Source organism: Schistocerca serialis, chromosome 7, assembly GCF_023864345.2.
Source record: "Schistocerca serialis cubense isolate TAMUIC-IGC-003099 chromosome 7, iqSchSeri2.2, whole genome shotgun sequence".
NCBI lineage: Eukaryota > Metazoa > Arthropoda > Insecta > Orthoptera > Acrididae > Schistocerca > Schistocerca serialis.
In genome coordinates, this window is record NC_064644.1 from 416,094,365 (window position 1) to 416,121,411 (window position 27,047).

Here is a 27,047-nt window from a genome sequence, read left to right on the forward strand (position 1 = left end):
CAGTGATAATGAATAGAAGCTTAGTGGCAAAGTAGGAATAACTATAAGAGAAACGAAAAGCTGTAGAACTATGGTGACTGTAGGAAAGGAAATAGATCAGCTGGTGCTGAGGCAATTATCATCAAATAAGCTTTCCTAATCATTGGCACTAGTATGAAGCTAACAGTGGGCATGAGGGGTCATTAACTGTTTTTAGTGTGCTTTTAAAATGTGTTGATGTAATTAAAGACCCTGCCAAGGGTAAGTTTCATTGTGTAAAATGATTTTAATGTCGAAAAAGTTCACTTTATTATCAAAATTTATAGTCAGATAAACAAATTTTATGGAAAGATGATGAATGAAGCTTCAATCTGAAAATGGTGTATTGTATGTCACGGCAGACAAATAAACATTCACGATAAAGAACAATCAGGCAGAGCTTCAGTCATGACTGAATCAAGGACTGACAAAAATATTCAACAGACTAGAGATTTCACTAATGGTGGACTGAACTTGTGATTTATCAAAATTTCACTATCAGTAATTCATCAAACTGTTAATAGCAATTTAGGTTACAGAAAAGTGTGTGCCAGGTGGTTTCCCCAACTTCTGACGAATAAACACAAATAACAATGAATAAGATCTGTACCAACTTTTCTCACTTGGTACGACCAGGATTGAGAGTAGTTTTTGTACCTCATTGTTACTGGTGAGGAGACCTGTAATTCAAGTAAAAGTCCACAAACAGAGCATCAGTCAATGGAATGGAATCATTCACAATCCTAAACAAAACCAAAAACAGCCAGATAAATTTTGAGCATCAAGAAGGTTATGGCCACAATGTTTTGGGATTAGAGGAGCATCTTACACATTGAATTTAAGCATACACGAGAGATCAAAAATCGTGTGAATAATTATCCAGTGGCATTATGCTTCTTCGCAATAATGCTCTCCCATATTCTGTTGCCCTGACAAAGGATTTGCTTTGGAAATTTAAGTGGGAGGCTTTGGGCAAAAGTAGGAATAACCTCCGTATAAATTGTCAGGATGTCTTTACTGATACATTTGTTTCAAAAGATAGAACAGATCGGTAGGACATGGCCCGAAACTTCCATAACTGATTCATTCGATAATGGAGGGTACAGTGTGTGTATGGGGGCAATACTTATGAACATAAGAAAAAATTTGCATGAGATACACTTTTATTCCATGTGATCTGATGGTACACAGTGTGTTGCAGATGTCGGAAAATATCAGTTAACATTGTTAACATATATTGACATAGGCCTATAGTATCCTAATGTATTATATCGCTCAATGTTTTCAATTTAACAGCTCCCTTTTTACACAGTTGAGTGTTTGTACGTATAACATGCAGATTTGCATTTTTCCTGGTGTTGTGTTCACGTATTTCATTATTTTTTACGACTCTGGCGTCATTTGGTTTCTAAAAAATTTTAGCGTCTCGAGAATGTAGAGGCAAGGCAGTCTAAGGATTTCCAACTTTCTGAAGATGGGTTTGCAGAAGTCTCTGGGTTTGCTCCCAGTAATAATCCTCATTGCTCTCTTCTGGATTCTGAATGTGCTCAGAGCAGTTGGAGAATTTCCCCAGAATATTACACCATATTTTAGGTGGGCTTGTATGCAAGCGTAGTACGCGCTGGTTAATGTTTTCAGGCTAGCACATGATTTCAGTACTGCATAACAGCCAGTACAAACCCTGGCATTTACCTTTCCTGTATGTGTATTCCATTTCAGGTTATCTTGAACCCACAGACCCAGGAATTTGAAAACAGTGTCGGTATATATTGGCTGGTTATTTACAGTGACAAATGGCTGAGAGGAATTTGCATTTTGTGTTGTGTGAAAGTTCATGGAAGCTATCTTTTTGGTGTTGATAGTTACTCTGTTGATTTTGGCCCAATTGCTGAGTTGTTCAGTGGCCAAGTTCACAGCTTTTTGCACAGCCTCTGTATTCTCCCCTTTGAGGAGTACAGTTGTGTCATCAGCAAATATTACTGTTTTGTGTGCATCAACATTCAGGCTCAAGTCATTAATATACAGGATGAAAAGTAGGGGTCCCAATACTGAGCCCTGTGGAATACCTTGCTTTACAGTTTTATTACTTGATAGTATTTCAGTTATTGAGTTGCTTTGTCTATTAGTGTATTTCACACTGACACTCTGCAACCGATTGGTTAGGAATGTAGCAATCCAATTGTTGCCAATTCCTCTGATACCACAGTGTTCTATTTTTTCCAGTAATATTTTGTGGTCAACAGTGCCAAAAGCCTTTGACAGATCCAGAAATATGCCTGTTATGGGTTGTTTTCTATCTAACAGTTCTAATAGTGTATTTATGCAATCATATACTGCAGTTTCAGTAGATTTGTTGCTTCTGGGCTCAACTTAGTAAATCTTTCTTTTTCAGTGAAGTCCATCATTTTTTTGTACATTATTTTTTCAATAACTTTAGAAAAGCAGGATGAGACTGAGATAGGGCTGTAGTTATTCATATCTTTATTATCACCTTTTTTGAAGACGGGAATTACTTTAGAAAGTTTCAGAGCTTCAGGGAAGATACCTGCCTGGAAAGAACAGCCACAGAGGTGAGTTAATGGTTCAACAATTGTTTGTTCACAATTTTTGATTACAGCTGCTGGGATACCATCAATTCCAGCTGCATATGAATTTTTTAACTCTCTGAGGGCTTTTGCAACATCTTTTTCAGTGACTTTGGTGGACATGCGTGGACTGCTGCATCAAACCAACTTTCAGGCTAACGATGAACAGCAATACTAAAAACATAATAATTCAATCCCTCTACAGAAATGATACTACGACATTACTGTAGCTATTGATGAGATTAAAAGTTAACATCTTCTGTAATGTTCAAAGAAAGAATATGTTGAAGAATGTCAAGCACCAATGCAAAAAATATAGCTTCCAGAAAGTCCTACAAAAATCACTAAATGAAGTGTTCTATGATCTGTTTAAGGTAATTAACTGCACATATCAAAACACACTTTCTGAAAAATTTAAATTTTATGGTAGTGAAGGTATAAATAATAAAGATAGTATTTCATATTTAATCAATAATGGAAGAGGGAATTTTACTAAGCAACTTTGTTAAGCTTTGATAACTTACCAGACAGGGTAAAAACCATTACTGGTATGCCAAGATGCCCTATCCACTGTTACAATTCTTATTACATGAACTAACTAACTTTGTTATTCTGATGAAGCAGAAATAATTCCCTATGTAATAATATCTGCAAAATCAACTCTACTAATCATCTTCCAGCAGAAGGACGGGCGACTGATATTCCATTCAAAACAATTAATAGGTTCTATCTGGATGAATTATAATATTCAGTATGTTCAACAAATTTCTCAGTTTACACCCTGGTAAGAATCGGTACTACAAGCAATAATTCACTACAGTAGCCACAGTGTCACTTCTTTTGTTTTCTGCAGAACAATACGACAGCATTTACCATGAGGTGTGATAGGAATGTACTAACTATCAATGAGAGATTAGTACACGAACAAATGTTATGTATCAATGAGTTGAAACAATTCTGACAAGTATCTAAACATAGTATGAATAAAGTATTCAACAAAACAGCTGTATGAGTTCAAAATCTACAGACAATACCTTACAAAGGTAATCACCATAACAAAAAAAATTATGTGGCAAATGATATAATGCCGATATTATAATGGCAAACAACATTGTGTATTATGTAAGCACTGATCACTGATTGTCTTCTGTATCACTGCTTGAACTGCTCAGTAAGTGTAGTCAAACATCTTGGCATTACTCATCACATTTTTAGACTTTGGGCTATGGTACAGTTTGACTTCCCATGACGACCATCATTCTGCAGAAATAATTTTTAAAAAACATTGAAGGCATTGCAGTGACAATTTAAGGTAACCTTTCATAGCAAACTTCACCATGAGTAGTTTCCAAAAAATAAGGAATGCTGTCAATTCTGGTGTTCAAATAATATCACCTCTACAAATGCTTGTCTCTTGTCAACATAAACTAATAAAATGTTCTCCAACTTGCAGTTACGTCTAGTGATTAAACATCCATGACCTGTCATGTTTGCTGGTATCATCTTCATACAACCATGTGACATCATATAAATGTGATAGACCATATGGACATTTGAAACTCAGTTCCACTGAGTCAAAGTACTATCTCATACACTATGTCACTTCACTCCGCTTAAAATGTTTACGCTGTGAGATTTATACTTGTGGTTACAGGGGCAACACTTGTAAATTCCACACGTGAAATCTTCAAAAGTCACAGGACAATTCTTAATCTCCCGTGTGACTAATTCTGGTAACTGTTTCTAGGCAAAGACTGACCTGTGTGTTGGAAAACTTGTTAATGGTAATAAATTGAGGGCTAGATATTCAGCAGAATTAAATCAAACCTCAGACTTCCATCTGCAGCCATGGATCAAAGACAAAACATATCTTCATTGCCATGTCCAAAACAATGACCCATTAGTACTAATAACATTCAAACCATTGGTATTAAAAGATGATAGTCAACAGAGAAATTGCTGCAAAAGTTAGGCTACTGTATGCAAGCATTATCACTGAAAACCTTCATTGTAATCCTATACAATACTAATCAACATAATTGTTTCTATAAGAAATGTGCTATACTTCTCACAGGCTTTAAGCCCAACTTAGAATTTACAGATCCTACTACATTCCTGACTTTGAAAGAGATAAAAATATATACTTTATTTGGTACTTCCATTACAGTTGGGTCAGCCTACAACACTCCTTAGAAACTGTAAATAAATGGAATGCTTTCTAAATCTGTAGCTACCGATGTAGTTCAAAATCACACTACTGTGATCTCTCTTGTGAATGTTAAATTTGGAAACACAATTATCAATTGCAATCTATGATTGACTGACTGCTTCAATGCTTTCCCCACCCCCTCTCTCGCCCCATTTCACCCTCTTTTAATGACTGAATGACTGCAGCAAAAACTGAAAACACTGCAGGACTAATGAAAAAGTTAAAGAAAAAGTGGAAGATCTTTCTAAGCATAAATGAGTGACATATTCTTTGACCAATGCAAAGGTTACCACATAGAACTTGGACATCAAATATATTATGTGGTGAGATTTACACTATTACAGTATTTTTGAATGCTGAAGCAGAGCAGACACATCATATCCCATCAACCTAGATGATTCTCACCACCTGGGGGTAACACTGACCACAGGGTCTATTTAACCCTTTTTCCTTCCATTTCTGCATAAATTTAGATATCTTCTTGAAAATAAAAATTATCATATAATACAATGGAATTTGTTGATTTGAATTCGCACACTTTAAAATAAAGCTCAAAAAACCTTTAAGCAAGCCCTACATATCTGCTTATAACTTCAATTGGGAAAAAATTTCCTTGGCCCAGCAAAAATGGTTAATGCTATCATCATCAGGTTCTTGTATGTTCAAATTCACACATTTTAATGAAGTTGTCTGACCAGTACAAACAATTTTAATAATTAAAAATTCACATTCCTTTAAAAAAGGGTAACATTAATCCCCTACCTTTTTTTTCCCCACAGGGGTAACATTGACCCCATCAATATTACCACCGACTTTCTATTAATCCACAAGTATTTACCTAAATATGAGGTAAAACCAAAGTGTAATTTATAATCATTGTTTACAAGTACACTTGGGGCAACATTGAACTTAAATTCATACCCTTCGACAGTTTCTGTTGTTCAAAGCGTTGTGTTTACTGCAGAAGTTTTTAACTGTAAACAACGGATACAATAGGCTATAACTTTATTAGATAGCAAAGTTATAGAATAAAGTGTCAGTTCGAATAGATAAAGTAAAGTCACAACTAAATCAAAAATTCAACTGCAATGCCTAGAACTTAGCGAAGGTCTCCAGGTGCAAGATTGTACCCAGATGTGGATAAGGAAACATTGGAATAAGTTATCTCGTTAATTAAAAAGAAACTGTACTCTCTAATCTCCCAAGTGAACAGAATATGGAAGAAAAAAGGAAGCTGGAGCTGAATCTCTGGTTTCTTATTTAAAGTCACTACCTGAAATGAAAAAAACAACTGCACCTTCAAATACAAAAAGAAACAAAACTGATGTGATCCCTAGTCAAACTGTTTTAGCTGTTCATGCATTGAACATTGATCCAAAATCATTCAAAACGTCATGAAATGAAAATGCGTCTGCACTACATACGAAGTTCAAATTGTTTGCAGGTCCGAATGATACAAATTATCCTCGACCTAGTTGTTCCAAGTCATCCACAGCTCATGAAAAACTCTTAAATGCCAAGAAAATTCTCTTCCAAAAGTGTGATAATTCTTTGTCAAATGAGTTAGACATAATGAAATTGCCAGACTCTGGAAACCAATGAAAGTAATTTTGATCCTTCAGACGATGCTGTTGTTGAAGATTTGCTGCTCAGTAAGTGTGAGTGTCAAGATCTTTTTTTCCAAATGACTTTCTTAGGGTGAAAATAGTTGGGGGTAAAAGGGGAGGCAAACTTTTTACTATGAATTATTATAAAAAATGCAACAAAGGAATAGGTAGGCTTCACTCTGTGACTCAATGTAGACAACATTTGTTCAAAAAGAACATGATATATGAACTCCCCATTCTGTTATGTGACTGGCTACCTGCCTCCACCAGAACTATAGGTTGAGGGACATATAATTCTGTATAAATTTCTAGGGAGGATTTTAGTAAAAGAGTTGAATGGTTTTTGTCAGTAAAAGTTTCCTGTAGCATGCTTTAAATTAAGGACTGATAATTATGTTCACAGAAATGTGCATTTCACCAATACCTAGCTTATCGACATTTTACAAAGCAACCAGTTTTCAATTGGGATCACTGAGAGAGAACCATTTACAGGGTTAATACTCACACTGCACTACACCAACATTTATCCAGGACCATTCGGCATGTGTTTATTACAGTAAAACAAAATTGAGGTTAACACTGACCCCCTTTCAACATTTTTTGTTCTACTAACTTATGAAAAATATAACATGCACACTACACTACTGGTGTTTGTATAAAAATAATGTACACTATCTTTGAATTTGAATTTCAAAGATAATGTATCATCAGCCTCCAAAAGACTAAGATCATGGTGCAGGGAACCACCAATCTTCCATCCATCAGCATTGACGGCGATCCTCTCCAGGTAGTTGATGATTTTACCTACTTGGGACCTACAATATGTAGCAACTTATCTGTGGACACTGAAATTAGCGATAGAATTGCAAAAGCATTGGTTGTCATGGGTAGATTGAAAAACAGAGTAGCTATAGAAGAACAGAACTACTCACATTAAAAACTAAATTGCAAGTATGTTAACGCTTGTGTTATCAGCACCCTTTTGTGCACCCTTCGTAAACACAAATCCCGAATGAACAGCTTCCATCTCCGTTGTCTTCGGAGTACCCTTCAGATCTCTTGGAAGGACGGAGTACCTAACACAGAAGTATTATGGCTCGCAAGCACAACCAGCATTCATGCACTCCTCAGCCACCATTGTCTAAGGTGGCTAGGACATTTCAGGCGCATGGATTCTGAGCGAATACTGAAAAAAGTGCTGTAAGGAAAACTTCGGGAGGGCGTGAGGCCGATAGGAAGACCACACCTTAGCTTCAAGGATGTCTGCAAGAGAGATCAGACCAAGGCCAGCATCAATCCAAGTCAGTAGGAAAGTACAGCTGGTGACCGTGTCAAGTGGCTACAAGCTGTGTGCGATGGGATTGAGCTTGCAGAGAACAAACACATGCAAGAAGACACCAGGAAGAGGGCAAGATGGAAGGAGAGAGCAGCCTCTGGTGGATGCCCTTCACATTTCAAGTGTCCAAACTGCAGCAGAGAATGCCACTCTCAAGTGGGACTTTATAGCCATAGCAGATGCTGCAGAGTCTGAACCAACTACACTACACCACCATCCTTCGAGGATGGACGGATGCCATTCCATTCAATGTACACTAATAAAAAAGGCCATGAATAAAACTGATATGTGCGAGTGGTATTCTACAAAAATATCGAAAAAGGAGTGAATCTTAGTCCATATGATGGTACTTGTCAGAGGTTTCTGTATTTATATTGCTATTTTTAGTTATTTATAGTGTTGTAAAGCAGGAATGTGTCTGACATTATATATGGCTGAAAAAATTACAAAGCTGTGTTCACTTATTGCCATAATGATGAACATTAAATATGAGTGAATGTCGTCAACACCTTTCTATATTCTCTACTCCACAAGCCACACACATTAAGGTGTATCCACAAAACGCCTTTTCCTGTTCAGCCTTGAATATGCACTTGATGCTTCCAAGGATGCAATAAGTGGATGTATTTTAAGCAGATATTGGAGGAACGAGGAAAAGGTGTCCAGGTCTTGTGTCCAGATTATAAAGATGTCATCAACAAACCTGAACCACATCAGAGGACTGTGGATTTTAGGCAGCATGTAGAAGGTGGGTGTGCAAGCTGTTGTTGGGACGAGTAGGGAGAGGGATTCACATGAGAGATTCTGTGAAGTGCCTAAGGATTTCAACCTGCGAGCCCAATACCTATACAGAAATCTTTTTAAACAAAAACGCACTACAATGAGAAATCAAAGAAACCAACAAAATGCAGTATCAACAGCCAGAGGTGACCCGTGTAGCTCAAATTCCAAGACCAATACCCAAACAAAAATTCTAAAACAAATCACACTACCCAACTAGTGAAAAACCACTAAAACAAACAAAACACAGTACTGACAACCAGAGTTCAGTTATAATGCTTGTGGCGTTAATCAACCCAAAACAAAATATGAAATCTTCGATGCCAGTGGGTATCAATCACTTCATATGTATGCAAAACATTAATGCCCCGAAAAATCGATCTTTATAGCTTGTGAACAGTCATTCTACTGAATACAAATTTAACATTTGTGTCGTTAAATTAACACAGATGTAAATTTGGCAATTTTGTAAAGCCTTTTGCATAAATGTTTACACAAATCCACGTTGTCATGGTGAAGCATAAAGACCCCACTTCAAGTACAGTCTCAGTGTGTGGCACAGTTTATTCAGCCAAATCGGACAAGCAGGTTTAAGGGATCTTCCAAACATGGTACAGGAAGCACGCACCCACCTACGCAGACATCAATACAGGAATTTTATGCACACAGGAAGTGTTGATCAGAAGCACCTTACTGGACAGTCTGTAACAAGTGAAGCTGACACAGAGCATGTAATGTTGGTTTTCACTTCGCAGGATCTCATAGAAGCTGCAAATTGCTAAGGCAATCAAGCACTGGGTCCTGCAGAAATGTTTACAGATGTATCTATACTGACTGCAACTGTTGCACACACTGAAACCAGATGGCAAGCCACTATGTATGCCACTCGCTGCAGACATTCTTCAATGTTTAGAGGAAGGGGGAAATTTTCTAAGCAATCCATCATTTTCTGAGGAAACAACATTCCACATGTGTAATTGTTGTTGTGGTCTTCAGTCCAAAGACAGGACGATGCAATTCTCCATGCTACTCTCTCATGTGCAATAACACTGTAACCTACACCCTTCTGAATCTGCTTCTGTATTCATCTCTTAATCTCCCTCTAACAGTTACCTCCAGTATTAAATTGATGATAACCTGATGTCTCAGTATGTGTCCTACCAACCAATCCATTCTTTAGTCATTTTGTGTCCTAAATTTCTTCGATCCCCAATATTATTCAGTAGCACCTCATATGTTGTGTGATCTATCCATCTAACTTTTAGCATTCTTCTTTAGCATCACATTTCAAAGGTTTCTATTCTCTTCTTGTCTAAATTGTTTATTGTCCCTGTTTCACTCCCATACGTTATTCTATATAATGAGAGCGGTGCCGGCAGACCCTCCTGAACGAGAAGACCTTGGGCGCAGCGCCCAGACGGCGGGAGAACGGACGCTGTACCTGGACCGCACGCGGGGCGCAGACCACAATGACTCATAGGAAGCGCCTGAGGGAGGAGTGGGAGGGGGATTGTCCTAGTACCGGCCCACCTCCGGTCAGTACATCAGCACACCTGATGATGGCAATGTGGTCAGCCGAGATTTATTTCGTCATAAAATACGCCTGGAGAAATTGAAGAATCGTACAACAAATTTCTCTTCTTCAGAAATGATTTTCTTGCCATTGCTGGTCTACATTTTATATCCTCTCTACTTCGGCCATCATCGGTTATTTTAATGCACAAATAGTAAAACTCATCTACTAATTTAAAAGTTTCATTTCCTAATCCAATTCCCTTAGCATCATCTGATTTAATTTGACTACATTCCATTATACTCGTTTTGCTTTTGTTGATGTTAATTTCATACCCTCCTTTCAAGACACTGTTCATTCTGTTCAGCTTCTCTTCCAAGTCCTTTGCTGTCACTGACAAGATTACATAATCACCAACAAACCTCGAAAGTCTTTATTTCTTCTCCCTGGGCTTTAATTCCTAATCCAAATTTTTCTTTTGTTTTCTTTAATGCCTGCTCAGTGTACAGATTGAATAACATCAGGGATAGGCTAAAGCCCCATCTCATTTCTTTCTCAACTGCTGCATCCCATTCATGCCCCTTTACTCTTATAAATCATCTGGTTTGTGTAGCCTTTTGCTCCGTGTATTTTACCCCTGCTACACATGTGGTAAGGTAACAAATACAATGCTTGCATGGAGCACAACCAATCCACATACTGTGATGGCAGAGCTAAGAGACAGCCTGAAAGTTAATGTGTGGTGTTGTTTGATGGTTGATCACATTGTGGGACAACTTTTTCCCCCAGAAAAAACAATTAATTCCAACAATTACTCTGATACACTAGATCTGTTTGCCTTACCACAACTCTCTGACCGCCAAGACACAGCTGTTTTCAACAAGATGGTGCATTGCCACATTGGGCTCAAACTGTGAGAGATGTTCTAGAGCAGGTGCTTTCAGATCACTGGATTGGCAGGGGTGGCCCAATTCTCTGGTCTCTTAGGCAGCCTGACATTGCACCAATGGCCTTCCTATGGGGGTATGCAAACAACTGAGTCTACCAAATGCCTGTCAACAACAACAGTGATTTAATGAATTGAATCGTAGTTGCCACTGCCATAGCTGATGCAGATATCTTGCGCCCACAGATAAATCTTGAATAGAGACTTGATGTTGGGTGTGCCACCAACAGCGCACATTTTGAAATTAATTGAATGGCATAAAAACTTTGTTAGATAGTGTGTCACATACTCCAAACATTGTGTGAATGTCTTAATTTGGATGCTGTAACACATTCAAGATATATGGTACCTTCTGAGACACCCTATGTATTATCTCTGCCCTTCTTGCGTGCACTTGGCAGGAAGAATGATAATTTTAGTCTTACCTCCACTATTGTAAGAAGCGGGGTTTTAGCCATTGTAAGGACAAGGCATGTTTAGTTGGCATTTGAAAATCAAGGGAGCAAATAGATGTCAAATTTTGTGAACCAGATTTTTGAAGAGTTTAAAATACAAGATGTAATGAGTTAATACTTAACATTTTACTATCATGTAAATAGTACATTTCTTTAGTACAAGCAAGCAAGATCCAGATCATTATGTCAGCCCCAAGACGAGACAATGAGGCCAACATCGAGATACTCAGTTAAGTACCATCTTCACAGTTTATTACTGTGTGCATTTCCTTTCAATTTCATTCGAAATATCAAACATAAGCTATGGATTAATTACTGCACAAATATTTTTGAGAGGGGTGTGTTACAAGGTCAACTTCAAAGGCTCGTTCCAATACACAACTTCTAAATGAAATCGCACAATACACCTAACAAAAAAACATGAAAACTAACAACAACATGGTCTGAACTATCAGAGCTCAACACTGATTTTGATACAGAAATCCTAAAAAGAAATTGCACTACACATCTAGCTAAAAATCATTAAAAGTAAAAAACTGCAGCATTCACGAGTTCAGTTATATAACTCAATTTGAAACAAAAAGCCTGTAACAGATGACACTACTCTATGACACAAAGCAAGACAGATACACACAACAAAAATTTGTGAACATTTGGTATTGACAACATCAGTAAACCGTCCATAGTACCACTACACATAAAACTTGTTCATACGACAAATATAAAAAACCACAACAATGTAGGTAAAACAAACTCCACAATACCTACCACTCACAATCCAACATACAAGGGATGTTCAAAAAGTAATGCAGCGCTTATTTTCTGAAAGCATGTTGGTTTTATTCAAAATTTAAATACGCCACATTATTCTCCACTCTTCCGCCTATAAAATACTATTTTTCAACATAATCTCTTTTCAATGTGACAGCGTTATACCACCTTAGTGGAAGGGCCTATATTCCTGCATGGTACCACTCTACTGGTCTACATCGGAGCCAACATCTTGCTTAGACAGGTTTGTGTGACCAAGCTGCGATGATGACAGATGCCTCGCCCAACAATTCATAGTGCGTTTGTTCACCGTAAGGTCTCTGCAGACATTCTGCAAGTGTCTATGAACAACTGCAGTGCTCTGGTTTTTCACTAAAAGAAATTCAATGACAGGTCTCTGCTTGGAATGCACCTCCATCACAGTTGTCATTTCGAAGGCTACACAAAGGAATGCCACCCATCAGAACTTCATGAAACTTCAGAACCTGAATCGGGAATATTTCACGATGTCCCACATCAAAGTCTCCATTTTTCAACTGAAGCTGACCAAGAAGAAAAAGTGTTGCATTACTTACTAAACACCACTCATTATTACTAACACAACCAAAAATTTGAAAAAAAAATTGCAATAACAACAATTTTGATGTACAAGAACCCCACAATTCAGCAAAGACACTCATACTACAATAAAGAAGTAAACCAACAAAAAAACATAGGCATATTCACCAACCAAAGTCATCCAACTCACAAATCTAGCAATAACAAAATCAACATGTCATCAGCGCATTCTCTCAAACTGTAAGTCTAGGCTTCTCAAGCCACGTACCCCTCCGGCCGAAAATGCAACTTGTACGTACTGGTCCCTGGTCCGAGATGCAATAACTTTGTTTAATCTCACGCATTCTTCAGAAACATAATACTTCACATATCTGTCAATTAAGCTGAAAAACTGTGGGAATTTAACTATGCTAAATGCAGGGAGTAGTGATCAGGGTGTTGTAATTAAACCTAAGGGAGTATGGAAGAAGAGCATTTAATTAACATACAAAATGTTACATACTTAGCAGTGCACATATTAAAAAGGACCATCGGATTTACTGAAGCCAACTATTTACAGTCTCGCAAATTTACTTTATCAATAATGTTAGAACTTTTTTTACAGTTTAACATTTACACTTACAGAAAAAAAGCTTTTAACTTGATGTAGAATCGTACTGACTGTAAAGTATAATTAACTACTTTTTGGGAACATGCACGAATGCATGGATTTTTCATTAATTTTTTGGGTCTTTTCTATCCTAAATTACTTTGTAATTTTGACCAAACAAGCCTGAAGGCGGAGAAGAGTCACTCAATGATGCAGTCTTGGCAGGGCAAGAAAAGAGGCAATTATAAAATAGTTGTATGAATGAGTTAGTGTTTTAAATAAATTAATCATAGAAGTTTAAACTGAACTAGTTAATTGTCAACATAAAAAAAAAAATAAAAAAAATAAAAATTGGAAAATGAAAAAAAAAATCCATCATTGGCAACTTATTGGTAGGCTTATATAATTGCAGTTTACCAAAGCAAACAGTGACGAGTTACAGTTTGGGAAAAAAATTATGAAACAGGGAACAACAATAGAAAGAAATGGTAGTTTGAAATATACTGTTTCAAACAGTATTCTTCTGATTTGCAACATAGACAAAAAGCTGTGGTGAATTGCATTATTAAAGAGCAGTTTTGACAGGTACGGCTGTCATTTTTTATTGTTATAAGTCATGAAATTGCCTCTCAGATGAAGGCTTTGTATGTCTGAGTGTCCACCACAAAGTAGCTTTTAAAGATACTGCTTCAGACGATAACACAACACAGAACGCTCTTAGGCAACCATAAAATTAGCACTAGAGGGGGCAAAGCAGTGAAAACCTTAGAAGAAACAAAGGCGAATAGAAACATACTTATTTCTTAATATGCATATAAACTGCTACTGATCATCTATTATTTACCTTATTATTAATTTCACTCTACAGATGGGAGCATCTTCGGATACTGATTTCCCTCACAACAAGGCAATAAAGGTTCCAAGCTCGCACAATCACTAACACTAGGTTGGACTCCCCTCCACCCCCACTTACACACAAACCAAACAAACGCTGTTGGTTTAGTATAATGGTCATGACAGCAAAAAAATAAAGCTGCTTCTTAACACTGCATAAAGATCACAGCAAAAAATTAAGTGTTCAAAAATACTGCAAATCCTCCCTTTCCTTTACAGCTTTCTCATAGGCAAACACAGTTAATTTTGAGAATTCAAATGAATAGTTGTTTTTGCCAAGTTAGGAGGCAGAAGAAATCAGCGATAAGATGCTTATCAAACAACCTGGATCTGAAAGTTGATAAATAATTATCATTTGTCGTGCAGTTTAAGATTCCACATGAGCATATATTCTCCTGGATTGTCACTAAGTATTGGATATACCCAGCAAACCATTCTCTAGCAAGTTCTCTTGGAAGAAGTGGGATTGCTGCAATGTTTACACCAGCGCAAAGGAAAGAACACAGCTCATGTTTCTCACAACTGTTATTCATGTATGTTTGTTCAATGAGCACTATTTGTTAAGATACTAATATGACTACTACTTTGCTAAAGATCAATCTAATACAGGTATTACCAGGTACGACGTTGAATCAAATGTCGGGTCAACGGAGGCGTCCGATCCCACCGTCAGCTTTGACCCATGATATGAGGGTCTTGGTGTTGTATAACGTCATGACGGCACGGAGTTTAGGTTATGAGTATGTTGTATTTGTAGCTGTCGTCTTGTTTCAGTTGGTGGTGTCCTCTGGTGGTGTACTAGGTTCATTTGGGTGGCAGTGCTTGAAGTGTGCATTTATCGGTCATGACTGTTATAGAAGAATGGAAATTAGTTTCCGTGAGTTAAGAATTAAGTTTCCGTTATGTTTATGTTATTGTGGTGTCGTTTCATGTTACTGGTCTGCTGTTTGTCATGCAGTAAGTCGTTTAATTCAATTAGTAGCTTCTTTTGTTAGGTATGGATATGGCTCCTAAGTGTGCGGGCTGAAATGGGGGACGACACGTTGTCCATCATTAAGTTTCTGCGACTTTTTGGGCTTGAGACGAACATAGTGAAATGCAGCGTATGCAAGCACAATATGTGAGTTGGGGATTAGTGTGTAGCGCCGAAACTTTTATATGGTAAGTAGTCATTTTTTTGGGTCTACTGTTCGTGTGTTATAATGTTCAGTGGGGTTTTTATGTGTTGTTGGGTCGGTGTTATTTACTGCAAGTGTTGGTGGTTGATGATTTGGTATTGGCACTTGTGGTTGATTTATGTATCTTAGGAGGAAGTACTCAATTTCAATTTTTTTGGTATCGTCAGTTGCATTTGAGCTGCATAGGTCATGGGAAGTGACCGATTGCTATTTGTCGTTGTTGTTATGTGTGGCTTTGTGTTTTTTGATATCGTGAGCTGTTGTTGACCTATATAGGTCAAGGGAGGTGTTCGATTCCAGTGTGTCATCGTAGCTATGTGTGTTTTGGTATTGTGAACTGTTGTTGACCTATATAGGTCAAGGGAAGTGTACAATTCCAATTTGTCATAGCTATGTGTTCTGGTATTGAGAGTTGCTGTTGACCAATATAGGTCAAGGGCAGCATCCGATTCCAGTTTTTGTTGTTTTAGGTATTGGTTTTGTGATATCAATAGTTGCGGTGTGATTATAATTTTTGGAGTAGTTGGTTTTTATTTTGTGGTATCGACAATTGCGGTTGAGTTATGTAGGTGAAGGGAAGTGACCGGTTCCTGTCGATATTGTAAGTGTAGCGGAACTTGGGATTTTGTGGTGTTTTTGTGTGGTTTGGGATCATGGTGTGTGTCTGTACGTGTTTATATTTAGTTCATCCCCACCCAAAAACTACCAATTTCCCGCACTGGTACCGTTAGTTCGTTTATATTTTTGGAGAGAGATGTGTGTGTTGGTTTTATATGTATTTCTGTGTTTGTTGTCGTTTATGAAATGATGTCATAGTCACCGTATTGGAGACATTGAGAATGGTCATTTCTGCTTTATTGGCGACATCATGGGTCAAAGCAGATGGGTGGAATCGGACGCTTCTGTATTCCCCAAATGTAGATTACCTGTTTGAAAAATTACAAATGGAGAATGTGTCACAAACAAATTGCAAAACATTATGACACAGTGAGAGATACAGAAAACTCATAATCCAATTTCCATACCTCACTAAATGTGCTGTGCAAGTTCAAAAGCCTACTGCTTCAATACTATTCACACACAAAATGGACTTTACTGGGATACCTGGTCTTAGTACCATAAAAGATACTCTAGTATAGTCAAGTTGCCATATGATGATCCCTGACTGCTAGAAGTGCTGTTGCCACTTTTTAACTATGAAGTGCAAACAACTGCAGGTGAAGATACAACAGCCATCTATAGAGCTGCAACATCACTAAGTTGTTGCCATAGAGACATTTACAAAATCACATTACGTGGCTGTTGGAAGTAAGTGTGTGAAGCAGCTGTGCCCAGCCCACTACAATAGTTAAGAGATCATCTTATGCTGAATTCAACTACATTGAGTTTGTTACCCGAGGGACTGAAGACATCAATCAGTTGCACTAAAATATGTTCAAGTTGTCTACATTATGAAGAAAAATAAATATTCTAAACATTTTGCAAGCAAGAAGACAGCCAGCAACTGTAATAATTCTTAGAATAAAGTTACAAAAGCTTTATAAGCAGCAAACTGAATGGCTTGGTACACCATCTACTTTCTTAATCATAGTGGACCATAGGTTCTACCCAATGAAGTTGTCTTGACAGCAGCATCTGCCAGTACAAGGTGTAGTAAACAAATGTGAAGCCTTGTTAACGTAAATATACTGCAACCATACTGATACGACCATTTTAAGGGAGCTTAATAAGTCTATTTTTCCCATCGCTACACAGCAATTATACCAAACTGCTTAGAACAACTTATATTTCCAATAAACTTTCTTATGTGAAAGGCTTGGATAGTGGGTACATACAAATTTGCAAATATTAGCAAACAATGCACTAATAGTCGAATTTTATTTTAAACTATAGCAAAATCAAAACCAGAAAATGTTCCCATTCTACATGACTGAATTGTATTCTTGACACATGACAATGAACTCTGGAGGCTGGACAGTGTTTCAAATAACAATTGGTTTCACTGGCTTGTATCATGTATTATAATGCCTTCATTAAAAACTTTATGTGGGAATCTTTCCAATTCCTGCGCTCTCAGAATGACTGTGCATTAATGTATGTTACTGAACATGAACTGTTTTGCAGTAGCCCACTACAGACTATGAAATACAGGTGGTGATGGTGGTAGAACAGGAAAAATAACTTTCTATTGGTAATTAATCAACAATACTTTCTCCTAATGTTTACTGTCAAATAAAATATGTAGCCTGTGATATTTGATGGCGTCACTAACTAAAACACACACACAATCATTCTTTTGGCGCAATGGGCACTACAAATTCACATTTTCACACGATCGAGTCACAACCCACCTTCCAGGCAAGAGGTTTCATAATACTAACTTACTATAACTGGCAATAAAGAGTAATTTCATTTGTATTAACTATTATTGTGCATAGCTGGTTTGTCAGCTACTAACGCAATATTTGTTTATGCCTCAATTCGTTAATTATTTTGGTTCAACGTAAAGATTTGAACTTCCATTAAGGGCAGTTTCGTCATTTCATTGGTTTTAAACACACGTATGTTTTACATTCACGCATTTCTGCTAGCTGTTTTGAAAATTTTTTAAAGTTAGAACAACGCTGAACCTGCCTGCCTATTCCATTGAGCTACAATGCCAACATTTAACGTCTCAAAGCACCGCCAATGTAACGAATAAAAAACAAGACATACAAAACTATTGTTTTTCGCTATCCTGACACTTGCTGTAACAGGTTTATATAAAAAAATAACTTATTTAAGGTACACCTGAACTACTCAACACCTGGAAGCGGTTCGAAGACGATTACCATTTAAAGCTATGATCTTCACTAGATATGAGACATTTGCAACACAACACACGATATTTTAAATAAATATATTAATATTCTGTCAGAGTCGACTTACTAATCATTTTTTCCTTGTTTTTCCCAGTTTTTCCATATCTCACATCCAACCACCGAAACAGCCATTTTGAACAAACTACAATCTCAAAAACGCCGTCACAGATATGGACGAATTGTTTCAAAATTACTAGCTCAATATCAAGTACGAAAAATACACATCAAAGTAATTAGCCTCCGTTGTTATATTAAAAGTTATTTTAAACATATTTTACAGCTTTACGTTGAAGTAATATTTATCAACAAACTCAGCAAAAAATCCTCAAATTCGCCATAGATATTCATAAATCATATAGTAGTTGTTCTATAAACTGTGCAAGGTGTATGGTTGTAAACATTAAACATATGTTCTTTCGGCCGTCGATATGTATGGAGACAGTGATTTAGCTATGGAGAACACCAACATCAGCAGTTACAAGCGAGGTAGAAAAGCTAAACGTAAACAGACGAGATATGCTAGTATGCTTCTACGAGACACAGGAATAAAGTGCGTTGATGTACCAACAACGGTAAGTAGCATTATTCAACTACTGCTTACTGTTCCCAAATGATGTAGCATCTTTCCTGGTAGTTAAATGACTTTGTTTCCAGAATTTGTTCATTGGTAACGCAGGGCTAGTCAGCGGAATGAAAAGAGAGAGTTTGCTGGAGGTGTTTTCATCATATGGACTTGTAGAAGAAATTGTTATGCTACCAGGGAAATCGTACAGCTTCATTGTGTACCAGGAACCTTCGGCAGCAGCTCTTGCATATAACGCTGTCCATGGCAAGCAGCTGAAAGAACTTAATATGAGATGTCTGTATTTGGCATACACAGAAAAACGTGAGTTCATTAGATTCGTGTCCTCAGTTGTTTATGCCTTTCAGTTATATGTTAAATCAAAAATAATAATTTTGATTTGATTAGTTCCTTATTGGTTGTCGACCTCATCTAGATAACTTTATTTCTCAAATTTGCAGTGCCAGATACCCAAAAACTAAACATTAGCAATACTCTTCCATCTGGAATAGAAGTACTTGAAGATTTTGTGACAGGGGATGAAGAAAATGTGATTTTGAATTGTATTGACTGGTCAGAAAATGAAACTGATTCAGGTATATCATTTATCTTGCCAACTTTATAACATTAACATTATGTTTGTGGTGGTATCTTCCACTTGTTTAGCCACCAAACCATAAATTGCTTGATGTTCTTATAATAAATAATTTATATTAGGCGTAATTATTTTTAAAAATTAATGATTTGTAGGATTTCTCTCCAATTGCAATCGATTTTGCGATTTGACAAACAGCTACAATCAATAGGTGTAATCTCTCAGTGAATGATAAGTATTGTAATAATAATCAAACAATAATGTACGCTGCTTTTAAACATTTTGACACTCAAACTGCCTAGGCCTCATATATTTCTTTTTCTAACCTACCTAAACAACTCAAGTAAATAATTTTAATAGTTTTTCGATTGATAATAAAATGACTGCAATATGTAGGATATTGAAGGAAAGGGGGGAGTGTCAGAATGCTGCCTTTTCTTACATTTAGAGCATAGTTTATTTTCTTGAAGTATTACAGGCTTGATCATGATAGACCAAACCCAAATAATAAACACTGTGCCAGTTTACCTGTCCCATCACTTTTCCCACCCTTTGTTCCACGTGAATGTCAGATGAGTATATCTAAAATTGCATCACTTATAGCTCCCTACATGGAAAAAAAAGCTAGTTTATATTTGTTTTGGTTCATCTTTGCTTTTCAGATGTTAGGTAATTGTTAACCGACATAAGGTAGACAAACCAGTCTTTATACGTACCTAAATTAATCCTTGTTCCATAGATCATGAATACGACATTTTGTAATGATGCGGAATGTGTCGCTTCAACATAAGTTTCCTTTACAGAAAATAATTATTTTTTTTTCAGTTACTACTGCATATCTAAGAATTCTTGTATTGAGTAGGAGGAGTTGTCATTCAGAAATTCTTTTAATTTGCTTATAAATGCTAGTTGACTGTCAGACTTTTAATACTACTTGCAAATAACCAAAGATTTTTGTGGCAGCATAATTCACCCCTTTCTGTGCCAAAGTGAGATTTAATCCAGAATAGAAAATTTCTTCTAGTGTTGTAGCTATGCACTTCGCTGTTGTTTTTGAATTGGGATGGGTTATTAATGACAAATTTCATAAGTGAATATATGTATTGTGAAGGTACTGTGAATATCCCGAGTTCCTTAAATAAATGTGTGCAAGGTGATTTTGGGTGGGCTCCAGCTATTCTGATTACACACTTTTGTGCAATTGTGCTCTATTGTGAGAAGATTTGTGTAGGTTCTCAACTCATTCCTTGAAAATATAAAGTTTTATAATATATAGCTCTCTTACTTTTACTGAATATCTGAAATTGTTAATACTACTAAAATAAAAAATAAAAAATAATGAGCCACATCGGCACGACAAGTTTTTGCAATGTAAGATTATCATGTATACTAGTCATTAACACTCTTATTGACAGTTAGCTGAACATAGATTTAAAGGATTCTACGTAGTTTTATGGGAATTTGAATATGAAGATATGTTTTGAGTTAGGGAACAATGCAATAAGCATTCTCTGAATGGAACCTGTACAAATGTAGGGTCATCTGAGTACATGACCATCTGTGGTGGGGTGGGACAGTTGATTGGCCATGACATTGATAAGTGAACCATTCCAGTATGCTCCTGAAATCATTTAGGAAAACCAAAATCAGGATGCCTGAACAGACTAAACTGCTTCAGGACAACTGTCAGCATGACCAATGACGTCATCAAGTAGATTATACAATATGGCAGCCATGACGTCTACATCTATACTCTGCAAGCCACCATGAGATGCATAGCAGAGGGTACGCCCCTTTGTACCAGCTATTAGGGTTTCTTCCTGTTCCATTCACATATAGAGCATGGGAAGAATGATCATTTGAATGCCTCTGTGTGTGCAATAATTATTATGATCTTATCCTCACAATTCCTGTGTGAGCGATACATAGGATGTTGTAGTATACCCCTGGATTAATTATTTAAAGCCGATTCTTGAAGCTTTGTTAACAGACTTTCTCGGGATAGTACCTGTCTCTTCAAGAGTCTGCCATTTCAGTTCCTTCAGTATCTCTGTAACACTTCCACAAATTAAACAAACCTGTGAACATTGGTGCTGCCCTTCTCTGTATACGTTCAATATCCACGGTTAGTCCTAGTTCACTCATTACACACACTTTGACACAAATAATGGGAAAAATATTTAACTGCAGAAAGTAATGGGAAACATCGAGAATTAGGGATCTACATCCATACTCAGCAAGCCACCTGACGGTATGTGGTGGAGGGTACCTTGAGCACCCTATCGGTTCTCCCTTCTATTCCAGTCTCGTATTGTTCATGGAAAGAAGGATTGTCGGTATGCCTCTGTATGGACTCTAATCTCTCTGATTTTATCCTCATGGTCTCTTCGCGAGATATACGTAGGAGGGAGCAATATACTGCTCGACTCCTCGGTGAAGGTATGTTCTCGAAACTTCAACAAAAGCCCGTACCAAGCTACTGAGCGTCTCTCCTGCAGAGTCTTCCACTGGAGTTTATCTATCATCTCCGTAATGCTTTTGCAGTTTTTGGGGTGGGGCTGGAGGGGAACTAAATATATGATAGTCCTAATAATGAAGACATGTTGAAACATATATTACCAAATGCAAAGATCAAACAAACAAAATCCTCAGTGTTCATCAAAACTACAGTACTATAACTGCATTGAGTGGGGAACTGATATTAGAAATTTCACTCGACCTGTATGTCTCAATTAAAGTCCACAATACCATGAACCCACACATAGCTCCAAAATCTGGTGCCAGAAATTTCACTTGGCGCACACAGCTCAGACAAAATCAACAATACCACAAAATCACACACAAATCCGGTATTTAACACTTCACTTGATTTATAAGGCTAAAACAAAGTCTGTGGTACAATAAAAATGTGACGTTAATAGTTGAGGTAAAACAATCCAATGCAATTACCAGTAATTGACAACACAAACCAAAAATTCATGAAAACTTAAACCGCCGCCAGTTTTGATAGATAAGAAATGCACTGTCATACACATCAATACACATACCGTAGGTACTGTAATAATCAAGTAAAACTACAGGAAAAATCCTTACCAATCATGGCTACCAATATATAAATCTAAGCTGTCCAACCCCGCTCCCCCCCCCCTCTCACACACACACACACACACACACAAATAAAATACAAAACAATCTCACCCCGTCACCCTTCAAAGAAAAAAATCGCTCACCTACCGTTTAATGCCCACATTATCAACAAAACCTAAACATAAATATGTTGTTGTTGTTGTTGTCTTCAGTCCTGAGGCTGGTTTGCTGCAGCTCTCCATGCTACTCTATCCTGTGCAAGCTTATTCATCTCCCAGTAACTACTACAACCTACATCCTTCTGAATCTGCTTAGTGTATTCAACTCTTGGTCTCCCTCTATGATTTTTACCCTCCACGCTGCCCTCCAATACTAAATTGGTGATCCCTTGATACCTCGGAACATGTCCTACCAGCCGATCCCTTCTTCTAGGCAAGTTGTGCCACAAACTTCTCTTCTCCCCAATCCTATTCAATACTTCCTTATTAGTTATGTGATCTACCCATCTAATCTTCAACATTCTTCTGTAGCACCACATTTCAAAAGCTTCTGTTCTCTTCTTGTCCGAACTATTTATCGTCCATGTTTCACTTCCATACATGGCTACACTCCATACGAATACTTTCAGAAACGACTTCCTGACACTTAAATCTATACTCGATGTTAACAAATTTCTCTTCTTCAGAAATGCTTTCCTTGCCATTGCCAGTCTACATTTTATATCCTCTCTTCTTCGACCATCATCAGTTATTTTGCTCCCCAAATAGCAAAACTCCTTTACTACTTTAAGTGTCTCATTTCCTAATCTAATTCCCTCATAAATATATCTAACATAAAATAACAATTTATAAAATGACGCTAAAAATCTGTCAAAAATGTTCCACCAGTTCAGTTGAAACCCAGTATTAAAACTAAATAACCTCTAACTAAACTCCATCCAAATAGGTCTCAGAAGACCCTAATGTTACTGAACGACTGCCGTGTCATCCGCAGCCTATAGGCATCACTGGATACGAGTATGGAGGGGCATGTGTTCAGCTCACCATTCTCCCGGCTATTGTCAGTTTTCGTGACTGGAGCCACTACTTAATGAAGTAGCTCCTCAGTTGTTCTCACAAGGGCTGAGTGCGCCCCGTTTGTCAACAGTACACGGCATACAAGTCCTAGCCAAGCCCGACAGCGCTTAACTTTGGTGATCTGATGGGAACCGGTGTTATCACTGTGGCAAAGCTGTTGGCCGTTAAAATTAAACAACCTTTCCTGAACAGATTGATTGCAGACATCATGTGATGAAAGAGATGTGTCAACTGAATATGAAATGTTTTGCTGAATTTTTTGTTCAGTTAAATCCTTAAAACAGTCCTCTGGATTGTCTACCTCAGTTCTTTTCTTCCAGTAATCTTTTGTTTGTTCACTGAGTTTTTTCTTCATGTGTTCTGTGCATTTCAGCCTCAGGGAAACAACTGTTGTTAACTTCTTATCCCACAAAAGATCTTTCTTGTTAATCTACTGCCTTGCATTTGATATAAATGTCCAAATATACATGTCTTCTTTTCCTCATTATATGTTTTGAGACATTCCATCATTCCTAAGTAATTTCCAAACTATTCGCCCTTCCAGTATTTCTAATTTATCTAAGTTACACTATAATGTTAGATATTTGCAGATAGATATTCTAGCTTCACCACTGCACTGTAATGCCTTGTTTTTGTATTTTTAGACACTCGTTTTTTGTTGTCGAAGTTTTTTGTTATACTGTGTGCCATTTTTGTTCCCTCCCCAAAGATATTTAATTTTTTAACCTCTTCAGTTTGTTTTCAGAAATTTTGTTGCACTTTTAAGACAGTTATTTTATTTTATTTCTGTAGAGATTCTTAAAGACAGTATGCTGTCTATTTCTTCAAATAAATTAATTTGTTTTACAACAGCTGTCATATTTTTTAGAAAGTGTAGCACAGTCATCTGCAAAAGTGAAGCAGTTTATTCCAATGTTTTTGTTGAAATCTTATAGTGATTCAATTTTTCATTCAAAATTCTCACTATTTTTTTTATAGAAAGCAGTTAAAAAGAATTACGGATAGATCATAACATTGCCATGCACCTGCATTTCTTTCTAAGGGCCGAGATATGTCTCCAATGAATTTCACTTCAGATTTCGTAAATGCTTCACAAATTGGATTTGCTTATTTAGACGTTCAACCAAATTCTCATATTATTTTATCCATAGTTTAAACAATAGAAAATTCAGAGTGGGATGTAACAATATTATGAAAAATGAGAGTAGCAACTATCCTTTTCATAATATTGTTACGTTTTATCCATAGTTCGTCTGTTTATGGAATTGTATGCCTTTTTAAATTGGCAAATGTCACTACAGTAACTTTCCAATTAAGTTGTCTGTGCCAAATCATTGACTTTATATTAAATATGTCTTCAGAATGTGATCTGCTCTTCTCAAAACCACCTCGATACTCACCAAAATGACTTTCAAATGTCATTTATACCAAATTTAGTAAAATCTCAGAAAATGTAAACGGTGTCAAAGAAATTCCTCTGTAGTTGCTAATGTTTTGTTTATTGCCTGTCTAATGTAGAGGATGTATCGGGCTACCTTCCACACTACAGGAATTTTTTTCTGTTTTCCGTATTTTCTCAAAGATTAATTTTAGCTCCTTTTTTATTTCCAATAGAGGTCATGTAAAGAGTTCTAGTAACATTATCTTTTTTTAGGATTTCGATGAGTACTTCAATTTCCTTGGGAGTTGTAGGTAAATCTTCATCTATATTTTCTTGAGTATTTGTGAATTCCGGTCAATTAAGAAGCTGATCAAAATGTTTTGCAATTATGAGGGACATTTCATAAATAATGCATGGGTTGGTAGTACTGTGGTTTGTTTGCTGTAACAACAATGAAAATTACAGAGATAGAGTTGTGAGTTTGAGGAAGAAACACAGGTTTTTGTTTTTCGCTGTGTACTCCAACATAAAATTGGCGAGCGGTAGAAATGGACCCTGCAGAGTTCTTAGGTACTGTGACTGTTGAAAACCAGGAGGTCATACATCCAGAACTAAACTTTACACGGTGAAAATTCAGCAGAAATCTGTAGAGCAAGTGAAGTTTGTGGTGAGTTTTGGGTTAATAGTTTTCATGGTGGTGATACAAGCATAGATGATAAACCCAAGACACGAAAGGCCAAAAATATCGAAAGGTGAGCGAAGTGCTAAACTTGTGGCAGATGCCCTTGAAGAAGATCGCCGTGTGACTTGTGAGGACCTCTCTGGAGCCACAGGAATTCCCTCAACATCAGTATTCCATATTCTGATAAATGATTGGAAGTAGAGAAAAATGTCTGAGAGATGGGTCTCACACTATTTTACTGCTGAAGAGAAGCAGAAATGCCTGGACATTGCACCCTTGCTCAAACAATGATTCAACTGTGAAGGTCAAGGGTTCTTGGTTGAATTGTCATTATCAATGAAACATGGATTAGAGACTTTGAACCAGAGTTGAAATCACAGTCCAATGAGGAGAGCTTCAGATTCTCCACATCGAAAATACTTTCAACACTCTTAGTCAAAGCTCAAGCAAATAATGATTTCTGCTTATTATCACCAAGGAATCATCATGACAGAGTCCCATGTGTAACAAGTGTCACAGAAGTCACATGAGTCCACCAACCTTCAGCTTGTTCCCGAAGTTGAGAAAATGTATGCATGCACGTCATTATCTTTCTCTGGAAGAGCTTTCTACCACTATAACCTGAGCCATTCAACAGGTGAACAGAAGTGGTGTCATGGATGGAATAATAGAGCTTATGAGACATTTGGGATTCAGTCATAGAGAAGCAGAGAGACTGAATTGAAGGACTGTAAAGATATATTGAAGGGAAAAAAGTGGAAGTAAAGACAAAAAAGTGTGCATTGTTTATGAAATGTCCCTCATACTTCACAGTTTTCAGTGTTTCTTAAGGCACGTCTGCCATTTTCATTTATCAAACCTGGACTTCATGTTTGGTATTAATCATGGGTATTATTTTTTGGAAAGGTGGCTCAGTGGGTAGCACACTGGACTCACATTTGGAAGGACAATGGTTCAAATCCCCATTCAGCCATCCAGATTTAGGTTTTCCATGATTTCCCTAAATCACATCAAGCAAATGCCAGAATGATTCCTTTGAAAAGTTTTCCTTCTCCATTTTTTCCTTATGTGGGTTCTTGTCTCCAATGAAGACAATGTCGAGTAGACATTAAACACTAATCTTCCTTCATTTTTACTACTGTGCTCATCCACTTTGTCATCATGTTCAGTGCATTTAACACCTTGTGTATCTGTCTGTATTCACATTAGTAGTATCTAAGCATTCAATGCTGCCCCTTGAGACTTTGCCATTGCCTTGAGACTTCAGCTCTTCTTCTAAGTTACATTAGCATTCTGCTGTCTTTTTTAGCATTTCATTCCGCTTTTAAGTCAGTGTTTGATTCATCTAGTTTACCATCTAAGTC

At 37.1% G+C, this 27,047-nt stretch overlaps 2 protein-coding genes across 4 annotated transcripts in view; one reads left to right on the forward strand and one right to left on the reverse strand.

Annotated features, from left to right (window-relative positions):
* Window positions 1-18,437, reverse strand: part of LOC126412858 (THO complex subunit 2) — a 317,539-nt gene extending 299,102 nt beyond the window's left edge. For all 3 annotated transcript variants that reach the window (XM_050082722.1, XM_050082721.1, XM_050082720.1), the window contains exon 1: window positions 18,368-18,437. In XM_050082722.1, the coding sequence (XP_049938679.1) occupies window positions 18,368-18,432 (65 nt within the window). In that variant the 5' untranslated portion in view covers window positions 18,433-18,437. The remainder of the gene's footprint in view (window positions 1-18,367) is intronic.
* A 220-nt stretch (window positions 18,438-18,657) lies between these two features.
* The window catches only part of LOC126412733 (alkylated DNA repair protein alkB homolog 8), a 41,153-nt gene continuing 32,763 nt past the window's right edge, over window positions 18,658-27,047 (forward strand). The window contains exons 1-3 of the mRNA XM_050082464.1: window positions 18,658-18,872; window positions 18,955-19,186; window positions 19,324-19,458. Of these exons, the coding sequence (XP_049938421.1) occupies window positions 18,729-18,872; window positions 18,955-19,186; window positions 19,324-19,458 (511 nt within the window). The 5' untranslated portion in view covers window positions 18,658-18,728. The remainder of the gene's footprint in view (window positions 18,873-18,954; window positions 19,187-19,323; window positions 19,459-27,047) is intronic.